The 18,295-nt window shown below is 43.8% G+C and overlaps 1 protein-coding gene and 2 non-coding genes across 3 annotated transcripts in view; all 3 read right to left on the bottom strand.

The window, feature by feature from the left end:
* Positions 1 to 18,295, bottom strand: part of DNAH14 (dynein axonemal heavy chain 14) — a 182,769-nt gene that overhangs the window by 559 nt on the left and 163,915 nt on the right. The window contains exons 74-86 of the mRNA XM_075200978.1: positions 17,461 to 17,561; positions 16,855 to 17,011; positions 15,953 to 16,163; positions 15,763 to 15,865; positions 14,128 to 14,355; positions 9,715 to 9,912; positions 6,637 to 6,836; positions 5,836 to 6,017; positions 3,230 to 3,426; positions 2,338 to 2,450; positions 1,990 to 2,126; positions 1,331 to 1,470; positions 224 to 535 (exon numbers count right to left, since the gene is read on the bottom strand). Coding sequence (XP_075057079.1) covers positions 224 to 535; positions 1,331 to 1,470; positions 1,990 to 2,126; positions 2,338 to 2,450; positions 3,230 to 3,426; positions 5,836 to 6,017; positions 6,637 to 6,836; positions 9,715 to 9,912; positions 14,128 to 14,355; positions 15,763 to 15,865; positions 15,953 to 16,163; positions 16,855 to 17,011; positions 17,461 to 17,561 — 2,279 coding nt within the window. The remainder of the gene's footprint in view (positions 1 to 223; positions 536 to 1,330; positions 1,471 to 1,989; positions 2,127 to 2,337; positions 2,451 to 3,229; positions 3,427 to 5,835; positions 6,018 to 6,636; positions 6,837 to 9,714; positions 9,913 to 14,127; positions 14,356 to 15,762; positions 15,866 to 15,952; positions 16,164 to 16,854; positions 17,012 to 17,460; positions 17,562 to 18,295) is intronic.
* Positions 7,109 to 7,180, bottom strand: TRNAA-UGC (transfer RNA alanine (anticodon UGC)). Its single transcript has one exon. It is a non-coding gene; the product is annotated as a tRNA-Ala (tRNA).
* On the bottom strand, positions 7,638 to 7,709 carry TRNAA-UGC (transfer RNA alanine (anticodon UGC)). Its single transcript has one exon. It is a non-coding gene; the product is annotated as a tRNA-Ala (tRNA).

Genomic DNA, 18,295 nt, shown 5'->3' with positions numbered 1-18,295 from the left:
AACTACAAGACCCAGCATGTTTTGCCAATATATAGCTGCTTATTGCTGGAAGGGTATGCTGGGACATGTAGTTTCAAAACACCCAGAGTGTCACAGGTTAGCCCACACTGTCCTAAGCAGCTGGGCCTGTGCCTTAGACATGCACTGTTCCTACTTTTATGCTACACTAGTTTTCCACCATGTACAGTCTCTTTATTAAAGTACATTAGAATGTATTCCATGATACCACCCAGTTTTGGGTTGTGTTTAGAGCTGGTGCACCAGAGAGCAAGAGCTGTAATATAACATTTACAATATAGTGGTGTAACCTCTTGTTTCCCTTCCTGCTGGTGGATATGATCCAATAACTGCTGTTCTCTGGCCGCTCCACAGTAACTGTTCTATCACGTACCTTCTGTGGGATAAAATGTATTGGAGGCATTGGGTTAAATCTGTCATGATCACATTCCTCCAAGACTTGTGTCCCAGGGCTCCACCGGGCGTTGTCCAGGAAGAGGCCAAAGACCAGAATGCCTTCTTCAGGTGGGCACTGATCCTAGTACAGAGGTGCACATTTGTTGTGTATTAGTGGATTGTGTAGGTCCCACACGAAGGTTGTATGGCTAAGTAGCCCTCATTCAATATCCAGCATTGGCTATCGTATGCATTTATATTTTGGGTGTGTGAACAGTCGGCCCTTGTGCCAGTATTTTGTCTGGCATTTACTACAGATATTGGTAAATATTGTGCCAATACCCAGGTTAAACCTTTTACGTTCTATAGTGAGCATTGTTAGTGACTTTATAGATCAAGATTCACATTTCCCTGCAGAGCAAGATTCTAACCTCATGGGGTGTCTGGGACAACGCTGTCCATACAAGATAAGAGAATACGGCCTGTAATGGGAGTCAGTCCGTGGGATATATCTGTACCAGGGTATATATGGCACAGGAAGTGAGAATGTTGCAGGATGGTTGGTAAATACAGAAGAAAAATAAATGGAATCCTTTCCTGCCATAAGAATTATATTTATTAATGTACCCTTTTCACATTCAGAGTTCTGCATCCAAAACAAATAGGAATGTTGGTGGTGAGTCAATTTAAAGCCATGATGGGCACCCTGATATCCTGCAAGGGGCTGCATGTGCTCTCCTCCAACCATCAAAGGGTCACACGTTACTCTTCATTTCAAGAATGAAAAATAACAGCCCCATAGACCTTGGCCCCCTACATCACTCATACTGCTGCCGATGAGTCTTATACTTTGCTTTATATGATCAACTATCTGAACTAAACTAGAACCAGTAGCCCTCAACAGGAAGAGTTAGAACAAGGATTACAAAATACTTACATTAAAAGCAATCTCAATAATGCTGAGATTTTTGTTTGTGTTCTGAGTGTCCATGGGCTGCACCTGATGTTTAAATGTGAGCGAGTCCACTGACACACTCCTCATCCGAGCATAATTTTGCAATACAGTCGTCAAGAAACCTGTATTGTAATATAAATATACACACATTTACTGTGAAGAAACAAACAGCTGTTATCACATACTGATGAAAGAGGCCTTTAAATGGTGAGAAAAAGTTGCTATGGGGACCTCGAGTTTCTAGGACATCACTGTGTGTCCTGCCCACAGTGGATGGGCCACGTATCAATATAAAGAGTTACACGTTATCTAATGCCAGCACGGAATGAACAAATAATACTTTGAGTGCTGGGAGTTTGAACATCTTTGTACTGGGAAAATGCTGTAGTGGTCGGGGCTGCAGGTTTCATCCGTACACAGCGGAATGGACTTTACCAAACAAATTCCTATTCGTCATCTTGTAAAAATACAAAAGGAGGACTAATTATGAATGCACAACTGTTATTTTGTAACTTACTGTGTGGATCATTTTTATGGACTGAATTAGATAAAGTGGGCAAGTTCAAAAGTTGTTTTTTGTATTTTGTTAAACAGGAATAATTTAGTTTCTGTGTTAATGACATTGTCAGCGACTGTCTCACCTTGTGGGAAGAAGAATGCTGGGAGCCAGTAACTCTGCGGGTGTTCTCTGAGCTGGGGCGCACTGACCTTTGGTGTTTGAGCAGAGTTAGGTCTGGAATATTTAAACGTCTTCTGGATTCCAAGTTGTTGACCAAACCTAAATAAAATGACTTATTACTGACCAATGTTCTATGTGTTTCCTCCCACTGTCCAAAAACCATACTGGTAGGTTAATGTTAGTGTAAGCTCCACTGGGTCAGGACAAATGCAAATGATTAAACCGTATCTGTAAATCCCTGTATTCTATGTCTGTAGTATATATATAATAAATGGTAACGTTTAGTGGTTCACCTTTCCCATTCTCTCACCTCTCCTGTATACACGTAATCACGTGGCTGGACCATGTTGCAAAAAACCCCAGCCGTTGTACCAGATCGTCCACCCATGAGCCCAGCAGCTTGCATGATTCATAGGAACATCTCTGAAACAGAATGTCACATTAAACATTCTGCTTTATCTTGTGTTTTAATTTGTTAAATATTTCAGAATATCAAGATACAAGTCAGTTCATCTGAGGGATAGATTACACTGCCTATGTGTTAGCTGTAGGAGCAGATAAACTTTGGCTTCCTGTGGCTGAAGGCAGAAAGCGCCAGCATACAGATGCAGGAAATTTTTGAAGGTGCGTTAGACCAGGGGTTGAGAAGCTTATTGTATTCGATATGGGATAGAACAACCTGTGGCCAATCAAATCCTCAGAATGGTCACAAGAGCAGGAAATGTGCTGATTCCGTGGGAGGCAGAGAGCTGTTCAGTCATGACGGTAAGTACAGGGATACATGTGTTAGGGGCAATGTCATGATGTAACGAGAGGAAGAGGCAAAGCTGGCAGTCGGAGAGCTTTATATACAGAAAGGAGCAGGGTCCCGCAGCAGCACAAAGTAGTGTTGTAATTCACCTATCAAACTGGTGTCAGACACCTCTTTATGAAACTACAGTCATGGCCAAAAGTTTTGAGAATGACACAAGTATTGGTTTTCACAAAGTCTGCTGCTTCAGTGGTTTTAGACCTTTTTGTCAGATGTTGGACACATTTTACATCTGCCTGGTTTGTGTTTTTTACAAAAAATATATCCAACTCTAAATAATCACACAAAAGATATTGTATCTTTTGAATTTATGATCATAAAATGTATTTACAAAAGTCTTGTTTGGGACAGTAATAGCATGTAAAGAACAAACATACAGAAGTTTGCCTACCTGCCATACTGTGGGCACCTTGAGCTTCCCCAAGGAATTGTACACCTCCTCCAGCACTTTATTCAGTATAATCTCCCCTCGAACAGCCTGCTGCAGAGCACGGAGAGAGCTGTGTATGACGGACAGCAGGTGATTAAACCGATCTATCTCCTGGTGCAGAACGGTCACTAATGCAGAATTCAGGAGGGGATCATAACCTGTAATCACAAATCTGTTGTGTTAATATGTAAAAGTAATAAAATAATTAATGGCTTAAACTAAGGTAATTTATAATAATGACCAGTAGTATTGTATCCTTAAAGAGCAAGTACAGCCACTATATGAAATAAATATACATAAAGAGAATTACTGAGCTGAGTAAAATATATGAAATAGCTGGTGTACTTATACTTGGCAGAATATGTCCACCAGGCTTTCTTTACCTCCTCTGCAGCAGGCTGCCATGTTAGGCAGCAGCTCCATAATGAGTAGCAAAATTATACACTCCCACATTTTGAGCCACCTTAAAGCCATATGCATTTCTATATAAATATAGGCACATGACGTTATAAAAGGACTTTTGCGCACAGGTCTAGCACTGTGGCTTCATGAATGAGCCATACCTGCAGGAATAAAGATCTGATCTCCAGGGTTAAATGTTGTATTACATACAGCGATCAGAGATGTCTTTGCAGATGTGCTCAGGAAGCAATTAGGTGTTCAGGAGCACGACCAATCATCCTAAACGTGAGCTGGTTCCCCTTGACTCGCCAGCGTACTTGGCAATTAAGACGGCGGTCACAGCTCCCTGCCCTTATGATTTTCAGTGATGACATCCTGACTATACAGTGACTATATAAAATCCTACACTGTCCAAACCATTATCTTTTGTCACTTTACACCGTGGAAATTTAAATGAATTAAAGCAAACTTTTTCCAGCTGAATTTACAGATTATAACCCTCAACATCAAAATGAAAATAACATTTACAAAAATTCTTAACAATTAAATTTAATTATTTGGTTTGGATAAGTGATCACACACTTAGAGTAACCATTATAAACCTGCTCATGTACAACCAATGACCTGCCGGGTCACAAAACCGGCCGCCACCTGACATCAATTATAATGGATTTGATTTATTCAGAATAAAACCGGCTGTTCCTTGAGGATTCCACTATCCATAGTGAATAAGGCAAATAATTCATCATGGTCCCGCTGAGCACCATTCAAAGCATTATTAAGAAGTGGAACGTGTATGGCACACCAGCTCCTAGCCATCCCTCCAAACTGGATGACAGCCAGGAGGATATTAACAAGGGAAGTTACCAACAGGCCAATGACAACTCTGAAGGACTTACAAGTCTTCACATTCCAGCCCAGTAACAACACTAAACATACCGGCAAGAATACTCCACAGTGGTTTAAGGATAGAAGGTGAATATTTGACTGGTCAAGTCAGAGCCCTGACCTAAATCCGATAGAAAATCTGTGGATGGACTTGCAGAGAGCAATCTAGCGCTACTCACCATGCAATTTTACTGAACATTTCTGCAAGGAAGAATGGGCAAATATTACCAAATCTAGGTGCACAAAGCTGGTAGAGATATATCCAAACAGACAGATGGCGGTAATTCCAGCAAAAGGTGGCTCTACAAAGTATTAAATCAGGGGACTAATTTTCCTCTTGTTCTAATTTTTCATTTTCAGAACGGTTGCCTTTTTGTTTGTTAGTTGAATGTTGTAAGGCGAAATGTGTAAATAAAGCTGGAAAAAATTGTATTGAAATTATTTCAATTTCCTTGGTGTAATGTGACACAAGGTCATGATCCTTGCAGGGCATAATGATTTTCTATACAAGTGTATACGTATGTGTGTGGATAGAAAATAGATAGATTAGATAGATAAGATTAAATAGATAGATAAGATTAGACAGAATTAGATAGATATATAGACATATATGATTAGATATATAGATAAGATTAGATAGATAAGATTATATATAAATATAAATATATATATATATATATATATATGATTATATAGATGGATATGATTAGATATATAGATATGATTCGATCTATAGATAAGATTAGATAGATAGAATTAGAGATCTGTATCTCAGTTCATTAATTATCCACTAGATGGCAGTGCTGGATTATTATTGTTCATGTTCTTTTTTTCAAGCCAGAGCCTATATTGTACCTGGGAACCATTTGCAAATTCATAAACTATTTCCTTTTAATAATTTCACTCTTGGCTAGAAGTTGCTGGACAACTAAAACCAAAGATGTAAAGGTTTACATACGGTAAAATGCATAATTCATAAGGACCCATGAACACCCCAGTGCTATATAAATCTCCCTTAATATTGTAAACAAAATCCATTAAATACACGGCAGAATACTATTTTTTTTTAGAAAAAAACAACGTGATTTTGAACCTCTGCACATTTATAGTTTAATTTCAACACCAATTATTTAATTAAGCTGATGTTAATTACATTGGAAATACTTTAGAGAAAAATGTTGTTCATCTACAAAGGAGGAAATAAATAGCGACTCACAGGCTCTGATTAATATTACTGTAACGTAATTGAGTTACATTATGTCTGGTAGAAGTTTTACCTTTAGCTGTTTTCACAAGTTTTTCCCATGCTGGTTCAGCAAACAAGTCAGCGAGCGCTAACGCATCATCCGGCACCGCCGCTGACCGCTCCGCCACCGGTTTCCCTTCCACAGTCGCCGGCAGCTTTGTGAGGATATTGGAGACCGTATCCAGGATCATCTGATCCTGACTGTATTCACCTCTGCAGAACATTGTACATCATTACTCAACTAAACTCAGTTCCATAAGGTTCCCAATTACTCCTATTGTCTCTTCTTACCCCCTCCCTTTAGAATGTAAGCTGTCTCATCTCTACCCTCCTCTCTGTCCCTTTCTGTTTCTGTACTCCATGCGAGTCGTTCTGTTAATTGCACCCATACATTTATTACTCTGTTACTTTGTACCCATTGTTCAGTAAGTAGTTATGTAATTTTGCTGTCTGTTCCAATCCCCTATGTACGGCGCTGAAGAAACCTTGTGGAGCCTTATAAATAAAAGATTGTAATAATAATGAGCCACTTTTTGCACACAAACACTGTCTAAAATCAAGTTATGACACAGTCACCATTCAAACTGCAGCTTTCTTGTTACTTTCTATCTATGAGAAGTTGAATGGGCGACAGACAAAATGATGCTCCGTATGTTTAGTTGCCAACAGGACAAATTAGTAGCAGCAGAGATGTTTATTTTTGTACATGTCTGTCATGTACTGTGTGTGTGTGTGTGTGTGTGTGTGTGTGGTGATATAGTGACAATATCCGATATGACACTCCATACAACCCAATAGTTACAGCACAGAGATATAATTCACAACCAGTAACCTGTGTGTTCCGTGTTCCGTGCTGGTCCTGCATTGCATACTGAGTATGGTGTCTAGGAAGACCTGTGCCTGAGATTTGAGGTACGCTCTCTCAGCATTGGGGTGCATGCCAAAGATGTCAGGGGTGTCGGTGTCTGGCAGAGAATTCAGATAATCTGTGCAGTCCTGTAGTGTTGCGTTATCTGACAATGAGTGATAAACCTGGAAACAAACAATTGTTATTGTTTATTTAATGAACTGATGACGACATTGTTTGCTTTTGCAGTTGATACATATCAGGAAAATATTTGGTCCATAAGTTTCCCCAGGTCTATTGCCATATAGGAAAGCAAAAACGTGGCTTTACACAAGGCAAAATTAAAGTGGTGTGCAAACAACACAACTAGTGATAGTCATGTGTGTATACAGAATTTTCTACAGTGTATAACAATATGATATCAATTAAAAAAATAAAATAAAAGTAAATTAAAAAGTGGAGATGCCGGGGATTGAACCCGGGGCCTCATACATGCAAAGCATGCGCTCTACCACTGAGCTACATCCCCTAGTGGTGGATTGGGCACTAAGGAGACAGTGAGTGACTGATGTACCTGCAACCTCACAATGCTAAACGGCAGTTAAATCTGACACACACACACAGACAGAATGGTTCTTATATATATATATGTATCACTGTATTTAAAACAGAATGTTAGCATACAGCTTGAGAATTAGCTAGAATAGCAATAATGTGATCACACCTTTCTTGCACCCTAGTTGCCATTTCCTTTCCTTACATTCATTAAATACTTGTGGTAGACCACACTACTTGCTAGTCTTAACTGAATGTTAAATTTTTCCCTGTCTGTCTCTGATTTAACCACTTATTTTAATACATACATCAGCAAACAGCACAATTGTATTGTATCATATAGAGTATAATTGTACTGCATTAAGTCATACATATACAGTATAATCATACTTTATAATGTATTTAATAATATTAAAAACAAAAACAAAAAGTGGAGATGCCGGGGATTGAACCCGGGGCCTCATACATGCAAAGCATGCGCTCTACCACTGAGCTACATCCCCTACTGGAAGCTCTCAGTAGCAGGAAGAGAGGAGCTAGTGAGTGATTGATTACTAAGCCCTCTCACAATAGTATAATGAGCTCCTACATCCGACACATGGTAAATGTCATTATGTGTATACATGTGATATATTATACATGTAATATTATTGTAATGTATTGTATCACATTCACATAAAGTACAATTGTACTATATCATATACACATACAGTATAATCTCCCTACATTGCCAACCTGTATTCACCTCCCCTCTGATTAGCTCTTCTCACTCATGTATTCAAGACTTCTCCCGCGTCGCCCCCCTCCATAGGAGTGATCTCCCTCGTTCTATCAGAACATCCCCCAATCTGTGGAGCTTTAAATGGTCATTAAAAACCCACCTACTCTTAAAAGCCTATCAGTCATCCGCTTAACTACCCACCTGTCGGCTCCCTCTCCCTCTCATCCCTTCTTCCACCTTCCTCCTTCTCGCTTTGTGTGACCCTGTCCCCATTTCACCCCTTGTGTCTTCTGTTTGTTCGCCCTTCCCTTTAGATTGTAAGCTCCTCTGATCAGGGACTCTCTCCTCCTGTTTCCACCACTTTTAACTTTGCTCACCAGCTACTCTGCCCACCTCCTTTGTGGGCCTTCTGCCCACTGACTCCTGTCTTGCTTTTCTCTTCACCTTTTCAGTGGTTCCAGTATGTACTGAATATCCCTCGCTCACCCCCACCCTCACCCTCTCTTATTAGCTGTGCTTTCAGCTACCTAAGTTATAGTGTTACTTGTTTATTGTACTGTATTGTTCTACCTTGTACTATCCTATTGTTTGTTCATGTGCGGTGCTGCGGACATTTTGTGGTGCCCTATAAATAAAAATTAATAATAATAATACTGCACTTTATCATATTCATACACACAGTCAGGGTCGGATTAAGGGAATGGAGGCCACCGGGCTAATGGAGCGCTTACCTCCGTTATTTCTTCACAGTTCTTCCGTCACTCACTCCCTGCTGTAGCCCTTCCGCGGCGCGCAGTAATCACCTTACTGAGGAGATCTTGTGAAAGTGAGACTATGACTCATAGTCTCACTCTCATGGGGTCTCCTCAATAAGGAGATTACTGCGTGCCGCGGAAGGACTACAGCGACAGCAGGCAGCTAACAGCATGGCATTTGCTGTTAGCTGCCTGCCATTCTGTGTGACCATCATCTGACAGCTCAAAAAAAACAACCCAAGCAGATTCAAGGGACCCCCAGATGCCCGAGGCCCCTGGGCTGTAGCCCAGTTAGACCTCGGGGTAATCAGCCCTGTACACAGTATAATTGTAGTGTATCATATATATATATATATATATATATATATATATACAGTACAACTGTTCTGTATCATATATACCATTATTATTATCCTTTATTGATAGGGTGCCACATCCTTCTTTCCAGGTTCCGGATATGATAAAATAATTTTAGGAAACTATAAACTTCAGTTAAAGATCTTGGGCTCGATTCATTAAGGAAAGTAAAGCATATAAAAAGAGTAACTTTGCACCTGGGCAAAACCATGTTGCATTGGAGGGGGAGGTAAATTTAAAATGTGAGAACAGATTTATAGTTGGAGCAGGAGTTGTCCTAGATCAACTTTAAATTTCAGTGTAAAAATAAAGTTATCAAGTATTTGTGTGCTACGTGAAATAACAGCCAGTATTTATCTTATGTGCAAAATAATAAACTGATTTGCACGCCTTGTAACATGGTTTATCCAGGAGAGCATTTACTCCTTTTTCTGTTTTACTTTCCTTAATAAATCAGGCCCCTTGTGTGGAAAAACAGGACTATCCTGGGAAAACCAGGACACATGAACGCCCCTTATAGAGTGACTCTGAGCGCTCTTTACATACATGGATGGCTGTAGATACATTCTTGTGTCATATATCATTTTTGTTATATTTCTCTAATTTTTGAGAAAATAACATAAAGTTTACTAATCTAGGAAGTCTCAGATATTATAGTTATTAACCTGTGCTCACCTTGTCAGCGGAGTAAGAATATCCGTCCTGTAACGCGGCCGGGTTGTAGAAATTGTCCAAGATACTTAGCAGGCAACGGCGGTCCCAGAAATCGGTCACACGGCCCCCGTACACCACCTCCCCCGTCAGGTAATGAACGGCCTTCCAGGGGATCTCGGTGCGGCCCTCAATCAGCTTCCCCAGCATCTGCACAGAGACCTAGGAGAACAATACTTACGTCATGACGCATGAGAGGACGTTACACTAATAGAATAATTGTCTGTTTCTTTTCATTTAATAAAGCAATGAGTGTTCCTGTGTCTGAGAGATGTTTTGTTTAAAACATGGATAAACACAGCATATATAATGATAACATTTATATTGAGAGGCTGGTGTCTGGGCATGATACATTGTTATTAATAATACACAAATAACCAGGGACGGATGCTGTCTGTAGGGAACAGCTCTCCATCCGCAGACAGCGATGACTCAGTATCATCCATTACAGTAACAATCTACAGATACAGGTGAAGATGGGAGAACTGTTGACCAATTTTCTTGTTTTTGTATCAACTGGAAATAACATTTCACTTCATAGTCTACACAAACAAACTTTAAATAGTCTTATTTATTACAGGCCAGAGAAGGGTTGTTTTGGTAGAAAAAAATATATTTATTTTTTAAACGTTATAGAGTTGAAAACAGGAACAAATACTTTTCCGTGATGTTTCTCATAATTACTTTCTCGTTACTTTAATAGTCTAGTTCTCTGGGTCTAACAATATGTTCACTTTATTCACTGTGGGATGGATCTATCAATCCTTCTAACAAAGGAAAAGTGGAGGTGTTGTCCACATCAACCAATCAGATTCTAGCTGTCATGTTCTAGAAGATACTAAATCAGTGGTGGGCAACACGCAGCCTGCGGAGCTTTCGCCTGCTCCCAATCTAATTCTCTACTTAATAAGCAGGAAATGAGGCAGAACGAGGGCAACCGATATGTCCTCTACACAGTGCAGGGAGGTCACATGGTATACCTGGAGGAGGAGGAGGAGTGCACAGTGCAGGGAGGTCACATGGTATACCCGGGGAGGAGGAGGAGTGCACAGTGCAGGGAGGTCACATGTATACCCGGGGTGGAGGAGGGAGTGCACAGTGCAGGGAGGTCACATGGTATACCCGGAGGAGGAGGAGGGAGTGCACAGTGCAGGGAGGTCACATGGTATACCCGGAGGAGGAGGGAGGGCACAGTGCAGGGAGGTCACATGGTATACCCGGAGGAGGAGGGAGTGCACAGTGCAGGGAGGTCACATGGTATACCTGGAGGAGGAGGAGTGCACAGTGCAGGGAGGTCACATGGTATACCCGGAGGAGGAGGAGGAGGAGTGCACAGTGCAGGGAGGTCACATGGTATACCCGGAGGAGGAGTGCACAGTGCAGGGAGGTCACATGGTATACCCGGAGGAGGAGGGAGTGCACAGTGCAGGGAGGTCACATGGTATACCCGGAGAAGGAGGGAGTGCACAGTGCAGGGAGGTCACATGGTATACCAGGAGGAGGAGTGCACAGTGCAGGGAGGTCACATGGTATACCCGGAGGAGGAGGAGGGAGTGCACAGTGCAGGGAGGTCACATGGTATACCCGGAGGAGGAGGAGTGCACAGTGCAGGGAGGTCACATGGTATACCCGGAGGAGGAGGAGGGAGTGCACAGTGCAGGGAGGTCACATGGTATACCCGGAGGAGGAGGAGTAAACAGTGCAGGGAGGTCACATGGTATACCCGTAAAAGGAGGAGTGCACAGTGCAGGGAGGTCACATGGTATACCCGGAGGAGGAGGAGTGCACAGTGCAGGGAGGTCACATGGTATACCCGGAGGAGAAGGAGGGAGTGCACAGTGCAGGGAGGTCACATGGTATACCCGGAGGAGGAGGGAGTGCACAGTGCAGGGAGGTCACATGGTATACCCGGAGGAGGAGGGAGTGCACAGTGCAGGAAGGTCACATGGTATACCCGGAGGAGGAGAGAGGGCACAGTGCAGGGAGGTCACATGGTATACCCGGAGGAGGGAGTGCCCAGTGCAGGGAGGTCACATGGTATACCCGGAGGAGGAGGGAGTGCACAGTGCAGGGAGGTCACATGGTATACCCGGAGGAGGAGGAGGGAGTGCCCAGTGCAGGGAGGTCACATGGTATACCAGGAGGAGGAGGAGTGCACAGTGCAGGGAGGTTACATGGCATACCCGGGGAGGAGGAGTGCACAGTGCAGGGGGGTCACATGGTATACCTGGAGGAGGAGGGAGGGCACCGTGCAGGGAGGTCACATGGTATACCTGGAGGAGGAGGGAGGGCACCGTGCAGGGAGGTCACATGGTATACCCGGAGGAGGAGGAGGGAGTGCACAGTGCAGGGAGGTCACATGGTATACCCGGAGGAGGAGGGAGTGCACAGTGCAGGGAGGTCACATGACATACCCGGAGGAGGAGGAGGGAGTGCACAGTGCAGGGAGGTCACATGGTATACCCGGGGAGGAGGAGGGAGTGCACAGTGCAGTGAGGTCACATGGTTTACCCGGAGAAGGAGGAGGGAGTGCACAGTGCAGGGTGGTCACATGGTATACCCGGGGAGGAGGGAGTGCACAGTGCAGGGGGGTCACATGGTATACCTGGAGGAGGAGGGAGTGCACATGGTATACCTGGAGGAGGAGGAGGAGTGCACATAGTATACCTGGAGGAGGAGGAGGAGTGCACAGTGCAGGGAGGTCACATGGTATACCCGGAGGAGGAGTGAACAGTGCAGGGAGGTCACATGGTATACCCGGAGGAGGAGGGAGTGAACAGTGCAGGGGGGTCATATGGTATACCTGGAGGAGGAGGAGGAGTGCACAGTGCAGGGATGTCACATGGTATACCCGGGGTAGAGGAGGAGGAGTGCACAGTGCAGTGAGGTCACATGGTATACCCGGAGGAGGAGGAGTGCACAGTGCAGGGAGGTCACATGGTATACCCGGAGGAGGAGGAGTGCACAGTGCAGTGAGGTCACATGGTATACCCGGAGGAGGAGGAGTGCACAGTGCAGGGAGGTTACATGGCATACCCGGGGAGGAGGAGTGCACAGTGCAGGGAGGTCACATGGTATACCCGGGGAGGAGGAGGAGTGCACAATGCAGTGAGGTCACATGGTATACCCGGAGGAGGAGGAGTGCACAGTTCAGGGAGGTTACATGGCATACCCGGTGAGGAGGAGTGCACAGTGCAGGGAGGTCACATGGTATACCCGGGGTAGAGGAGGAGGAGGAGTGCACAGTGCAGTGAGGTCACATGGTATACCCGGAGGAGGAGGAGTGCACAGTGCAGGGAGGTCACATGGTATACCCGGAGGAGGAGGAGTGCGGAGTGCAGGGAGGTCACATGGTATACCCGGAGTAGGAGTGCAGTGAGGTCACATGGTATACCCGGAGGAGGAGTGCACAGTGCAGGGAGGTTACATGGCATACCCGGTGAGGAGGAGTGCACAGTGCAGGGAGGTCACATGGTATACCCGGGGTAGAGGAGGAGGAGGAGTGCACAGTGCAGTGAGGTCACATGGTATACCCGGAGGAGGAGGAGTGCACAGTGCAGGGAGGTCACATGGTATACCCGGAGGAGGAGGAGTGCGGAGTGCAGGGAGGTCACATGGTATACCCGGAGTAGGAGTGCAGTGAGGTCACATGGTATACCCGGAGGAGGAGTGCACAGTGCAGGGAGGTTACATGGCATACCCGGGGAGGAGGAGTGCACAGTGCAGGGAGGTCACATGGTATACCCGGGGTAGAGGAGGAGGAGGAGTGCACAGTGCAGTGAGGTCACATGGTATACCCGGAGGAGGAGTGCACAGTGCAGGGAGGTCACATGGTATACCCGGGGAGGAGGAGTGCACAGTGCAGGGAGGTCACATGACATACATGGAGGAGGAGGGGTGCACTGTGCTTTCCCCCCTCCCTCTGTGTGGCTCCTTTGAAGCCTGGGGGTCATTTTTTTTATATTAATCCTAGTTGACATGGCAGCCAGAACTAGATCACTACTATAGGTAACAGATGAAGGGCAAACGAGGCTGAGATTGCCCAATGTTCTTCTACTGCATTCCGGAACACAGCGTTCCAATGCATGAGCTCCGGTACACAGGACGTCTGCTGCAGCCCGAGTTTATTCACTCATCCAAGTCAGAGATTTGGGATGTGGGGGGCACTTTATGAATGTCTCTTGTGGTAACAGGTACCATTTAACCCCAAATAATAAAGTAATAATAAAGGATAAATGTAGTGTGTAGTGCACAATGTAATGGAAATCATGTCTGCGGTTTAGTAATTCTTTAAAACTGATATTTCTGAGCAGTGACATAAGTGGATACGTTCTCTTATTACCGTGACTTCTCTATGAATCAAAATCTCGCACATACCTCCAGGTCAGAGGAAGTGAACTCATAGGGGATATTCCACCCCAGGGCCCCGTACTTCCTTCTCTCATTCACCACGGCATTAAACAGGCACAGGCTGAACAGCAGGTTCTTCCATGGTAACCCATTAGTCGCCTTCTCAAAAACCTTATCTGTGATCAGTCCAGTGCCACCACTGTCAAATGTCTGCAGCAATTTACCCTTCAGGCCCATAGGGGGCTCCACTGCCATCTATAGGAAGAAAATAAAATAATAAATGAACAGACTTAAAAATAATGTATTTGTAACTTTTTACATAAAATGTGTGACTTGTTTTTTTGTGAATTATAGTCTCGTGCTTTTCTATGGTGTTTAATGCATTTGGTAACGCTTGTGACATTGGCCGTGTTACTGCCGAAAGTAACGCAGCCTGTGCACGATTACCGATATTACGGTAATAGTGCGCGTAATTACTGTTAACACGGTAATTTCAACGCCGGCTTTTTGATCGCGGCTCAGAGAAAGCCGGGTTAAATTTACAGAATTAACGGTAATACACTTACCGCGGTGATATTCTGGGGGGAATTGAATTACCCCCCATGTGTTGTTGAGATTCGTGAATTGGCCTCCTGTGTTCCAATTGAACATTACATGTACTCAATCCACTTGGAAACACAACATGAGCGAAACGCGTTAAAATCGGTTTCAGCTAACTACACACTGAGTGATCTGGTTGTGCAATTTGGTCTGTTTTGGCCATTGCCACCAAACCCAATCCAAATCGCTAGATGTGTGTGATCAGTGGCAAACGGCGTTATCGATAAATGACCGGACCTGTGCAAATTGGCCACAGAAATCACCAGAATGCCCTTTAATGATCGTGGGAAGAATGAATGTTCTCATTATCAGGCATGTTGGAAATGTTGTGGAAAGATTTCCCCTAACCACCTGTGTGTGCGGTCACTTTCGACCACAGTATCAGACAGCCGTAAAGCAGAAAGTCCTCCGGCCAGGCCCAAACACAGAATGGCCAGTTCTCCGCCGACCGTCACTTGGATTAAGTTCTAAAATCGGCCTGTGGGTGGCAACATTGAACACTGCACAATACACTTGCATTGCTAAAGCCAGTGCTGAATGGAATGGTCTGTTATTATTAATCACCACGAGTGTTAATTAAACATCCATCCATATATAACGCTATGAGAATATAAATAAGAGACTGATTTTGTCCCTTTTTGAGTATGATACATTAAAAGGAGTGTTGACATGGAGAATATGAGCACATAATGGACCTGTTCTCGAAATAATGTTGATTAGAATTCATAAGACGATTCTGGCGTCTATGCCAGTAAGTGACACTATGGCTAAACAATCCGGCTCAGATGGGTCAGGGATGAAAGCATTGGGCTGGATCCCCATCTGCCCCACCACAGTTACCACGGCTGGGCCCCCATAGTAAAGGATAAAAGGTCACATCCCGCCATAGAGGAATTGTCTGTCTTTATTTGAATTCTGAACAGAGCAGTAAAAGGAATAATAACTGGACGACATTTGTAAAGTACAGAGGTAAACAGAAAAATGAGAGCTAGGCTGAAAGGTGTCTATGGGCAATACCCCACGCGTTTCCTGTGCACTAATTCCATAACATTGTAATCTCACCTTGAAACCTTTCTGCAGAATGGAAATGGGAAAACACTCATCAGACTTGGAGCTCAACCAGAGTCTAAACTGGGGGTCGATGGAGCCGCTCTGCTGTTCAAACCTGAAATAAATCCGTAACTTCAATCAATTCTTCAATGTTTGTTTAAAACTAATAATAAAAAATGATTATGATAGGAGCTGAACTTACCCGTCCACAATCTCCCTGAGCCTGGGCATGAAGGAAGCGGCCAGGTGGCAGTTCTGCAGGAAGACCCAGTGTCCTTTCAGTCGTTTTGCTTTATTGATCAGCTCTTCCGCCTTCACGCCCTGACCGCGGCCCAGAGAGACCATGTCTAGGTGCAGGGTGATCCCCCGGCTCTCCAGGGCCAGCCGCTCCAGCTGGCCCGCCGGGTCACTACCTATTGGTGAAACGTTGTGTGTGAGAGCTCGAGTCATTTGCATGTCTCCACCCACTATTTCTTAAAGTGCAGGTTAATTAACTGTTATACAACATCTGTCACATCTACATATAAAAGGCAGTCAGGGGTGCCGAGGGCGGTGGCCAGATGTCTGGGACCCTGGCCCGTCTATGCAGTGGGAGGAGTCACCAGCCGAGTCTGGTCCCGCCCTCTATGGAGGCTATGGAAGGGGCCCCAGGAAGGTGGGCCCAACATTTTTCTTGGCGGCCCTGGAGGCAGCCATTCATGAGAATGCAGCCTGTTAATGTGACTCATGAGTAGGAGTCATAAAGTGCTTTTACTGGCCGCCCCCACTGTGTATAAGTGGGAAGTGCTAGTTATCCCCAATCGTTGCTCAACATGTACCTGTTGTAACCCATAGCAACAAATGAGATATTACTTGCCTACATTACCCTGCAATAAGCTGATATCTGATAGGTTGCTAGGGGTTAGCATTGCTCTTTGCATTACGTTAATATATAAGTTGCATTATTTCTTATATTAGTGATATCAAATCTGCAATTATTATTCTGGATTCACCCCTGAGACCCTGATCCCCCATGTGTACAGTGATTTGTTGCAGCAAAGACACTGTAAGACCACAGTGACACTAATCAATCTAATTACTATTAATAATATCCTAGTGACTCACCAGAAGAGAGTATAAATATTAGGGGAGAGGTGGCTTCCGACTCCTCCAGAACCGCCCTCAGGTTCACCGCGCTGCTTTGGACGTATTCCGTCCCCATTTTCTCCGCCACAAACTCCCGGACGCCACTTGTCAAACATTCCGGTCGAAGGACTTTTATCTAAACAAATAAAACATGGATAGATTATCTCCTGATTTTATTTATTAAAGCTGCCAAGTAACTCGTTCAGCTGACTTAAACGGTCAGGGCATGCTGTGACTTGTAGTTCCACAGCAGCTGGAGACGCACAGGTTGCCTTCCTCTGGTGTAGATAATGAAAGAGTATTATCTATGGAGTGTAATAGAATATCGCCACCAGGTGGCCAAATGATGAAACATTGGTATGGCATTACCAAGCACCAACGTTTGAATAAATTATCTCAGATATGGGGGTTTATAAAGCAATAAGAAACCTACAAATCAGACGTGATTCTTAAAATGTTATAATAATCGCTTTTACTCCCCCAATGTAATAATATGTGAAAGTCCCGACAGATACTGGGATTTTGAGATGTAATTATGCTGTAGGAGTTAGGATGCACTGTGCTAGGTACATAAGGTTATCTTACCAATATAAGTCTCTGGAATGAAGTCAGCGTCTCCCAGTGAAATGAAGCTTCAGGTCTTAGTACCCTCTGACCATTCTCTAAGTCTGGCCTTTGTGCAATATCTGGGGAATATACAATATAAAACCCACTCAACAAGGCCATACCATACTGTATTCCCAATGACACTTTACAATCTGTATTGTCAGACTAAAGTCTATAACTAAATGTATCAAATTCATTCAATTTAAAATACTGTGTCAGTTTCTGTTCCCCACATTGTATTACTTTGAAAACTAGTGGTTAACAAGTGTGGTTACACCAGTGTACTATAGAAACCCCATTGAAATGAATGTGCCACAGAAATGAATGGGCCATTTACATGAATGATCTGCACAGGTAATTGCTTTTTACCCACATGTGCAGAGATTCAATTAATCTCTATTGGTGTGTGATATAAAAGCAGGACCAGCTACTCTCCTCATACCACTAGCCAATCAAATCACGATTAGCATTGGAAACTGACTGTGGATAACAAGAAGATGGTCATCTCAGGAGTTTCAATAAAAGTTTATTTACCAATTGTGTGTTTTATTTACATTTTATTTCTTTTTTAGGTATAATGGAACATTAATTTTTTTTTAAAATATATAAATAAATAAAACAAAATATTTTTGTTGACCTCTTTCCATTATATAAAGATCCTTGCCTCTCAAGGGGTCCCAATGTTCTTCATTATCCTGGTATCCACAGCCCAGGGGTACTGGGAAGAGCCTTTGCTCAAATCAGCACCAGACTGGTGGTCCTTGGGGGGGGAAGACGACGACATTGTTTTTTTTTGCAGGTCCCCCTCAACAGC

Source organism: Mixophyes fleayi, chromosome 3 (assembly GCF_038048845.1).
Source record: "Mixophyes fleayi isolate aMixFle1 chromosome 3, aMixFle1.hap1, whole genome shotgun sequence".
NCBI lineage: Eukaryota > Metazoa > Chordata > Amphibia > Anura > Limnodynastidae > Mixophyes > Mixophyes fleayi.
The sequence above is the reverse complement of the archived record's forward strand: the minus strand, read 5'-3'. Positions and strand labels throughout refer to the sequence as shown.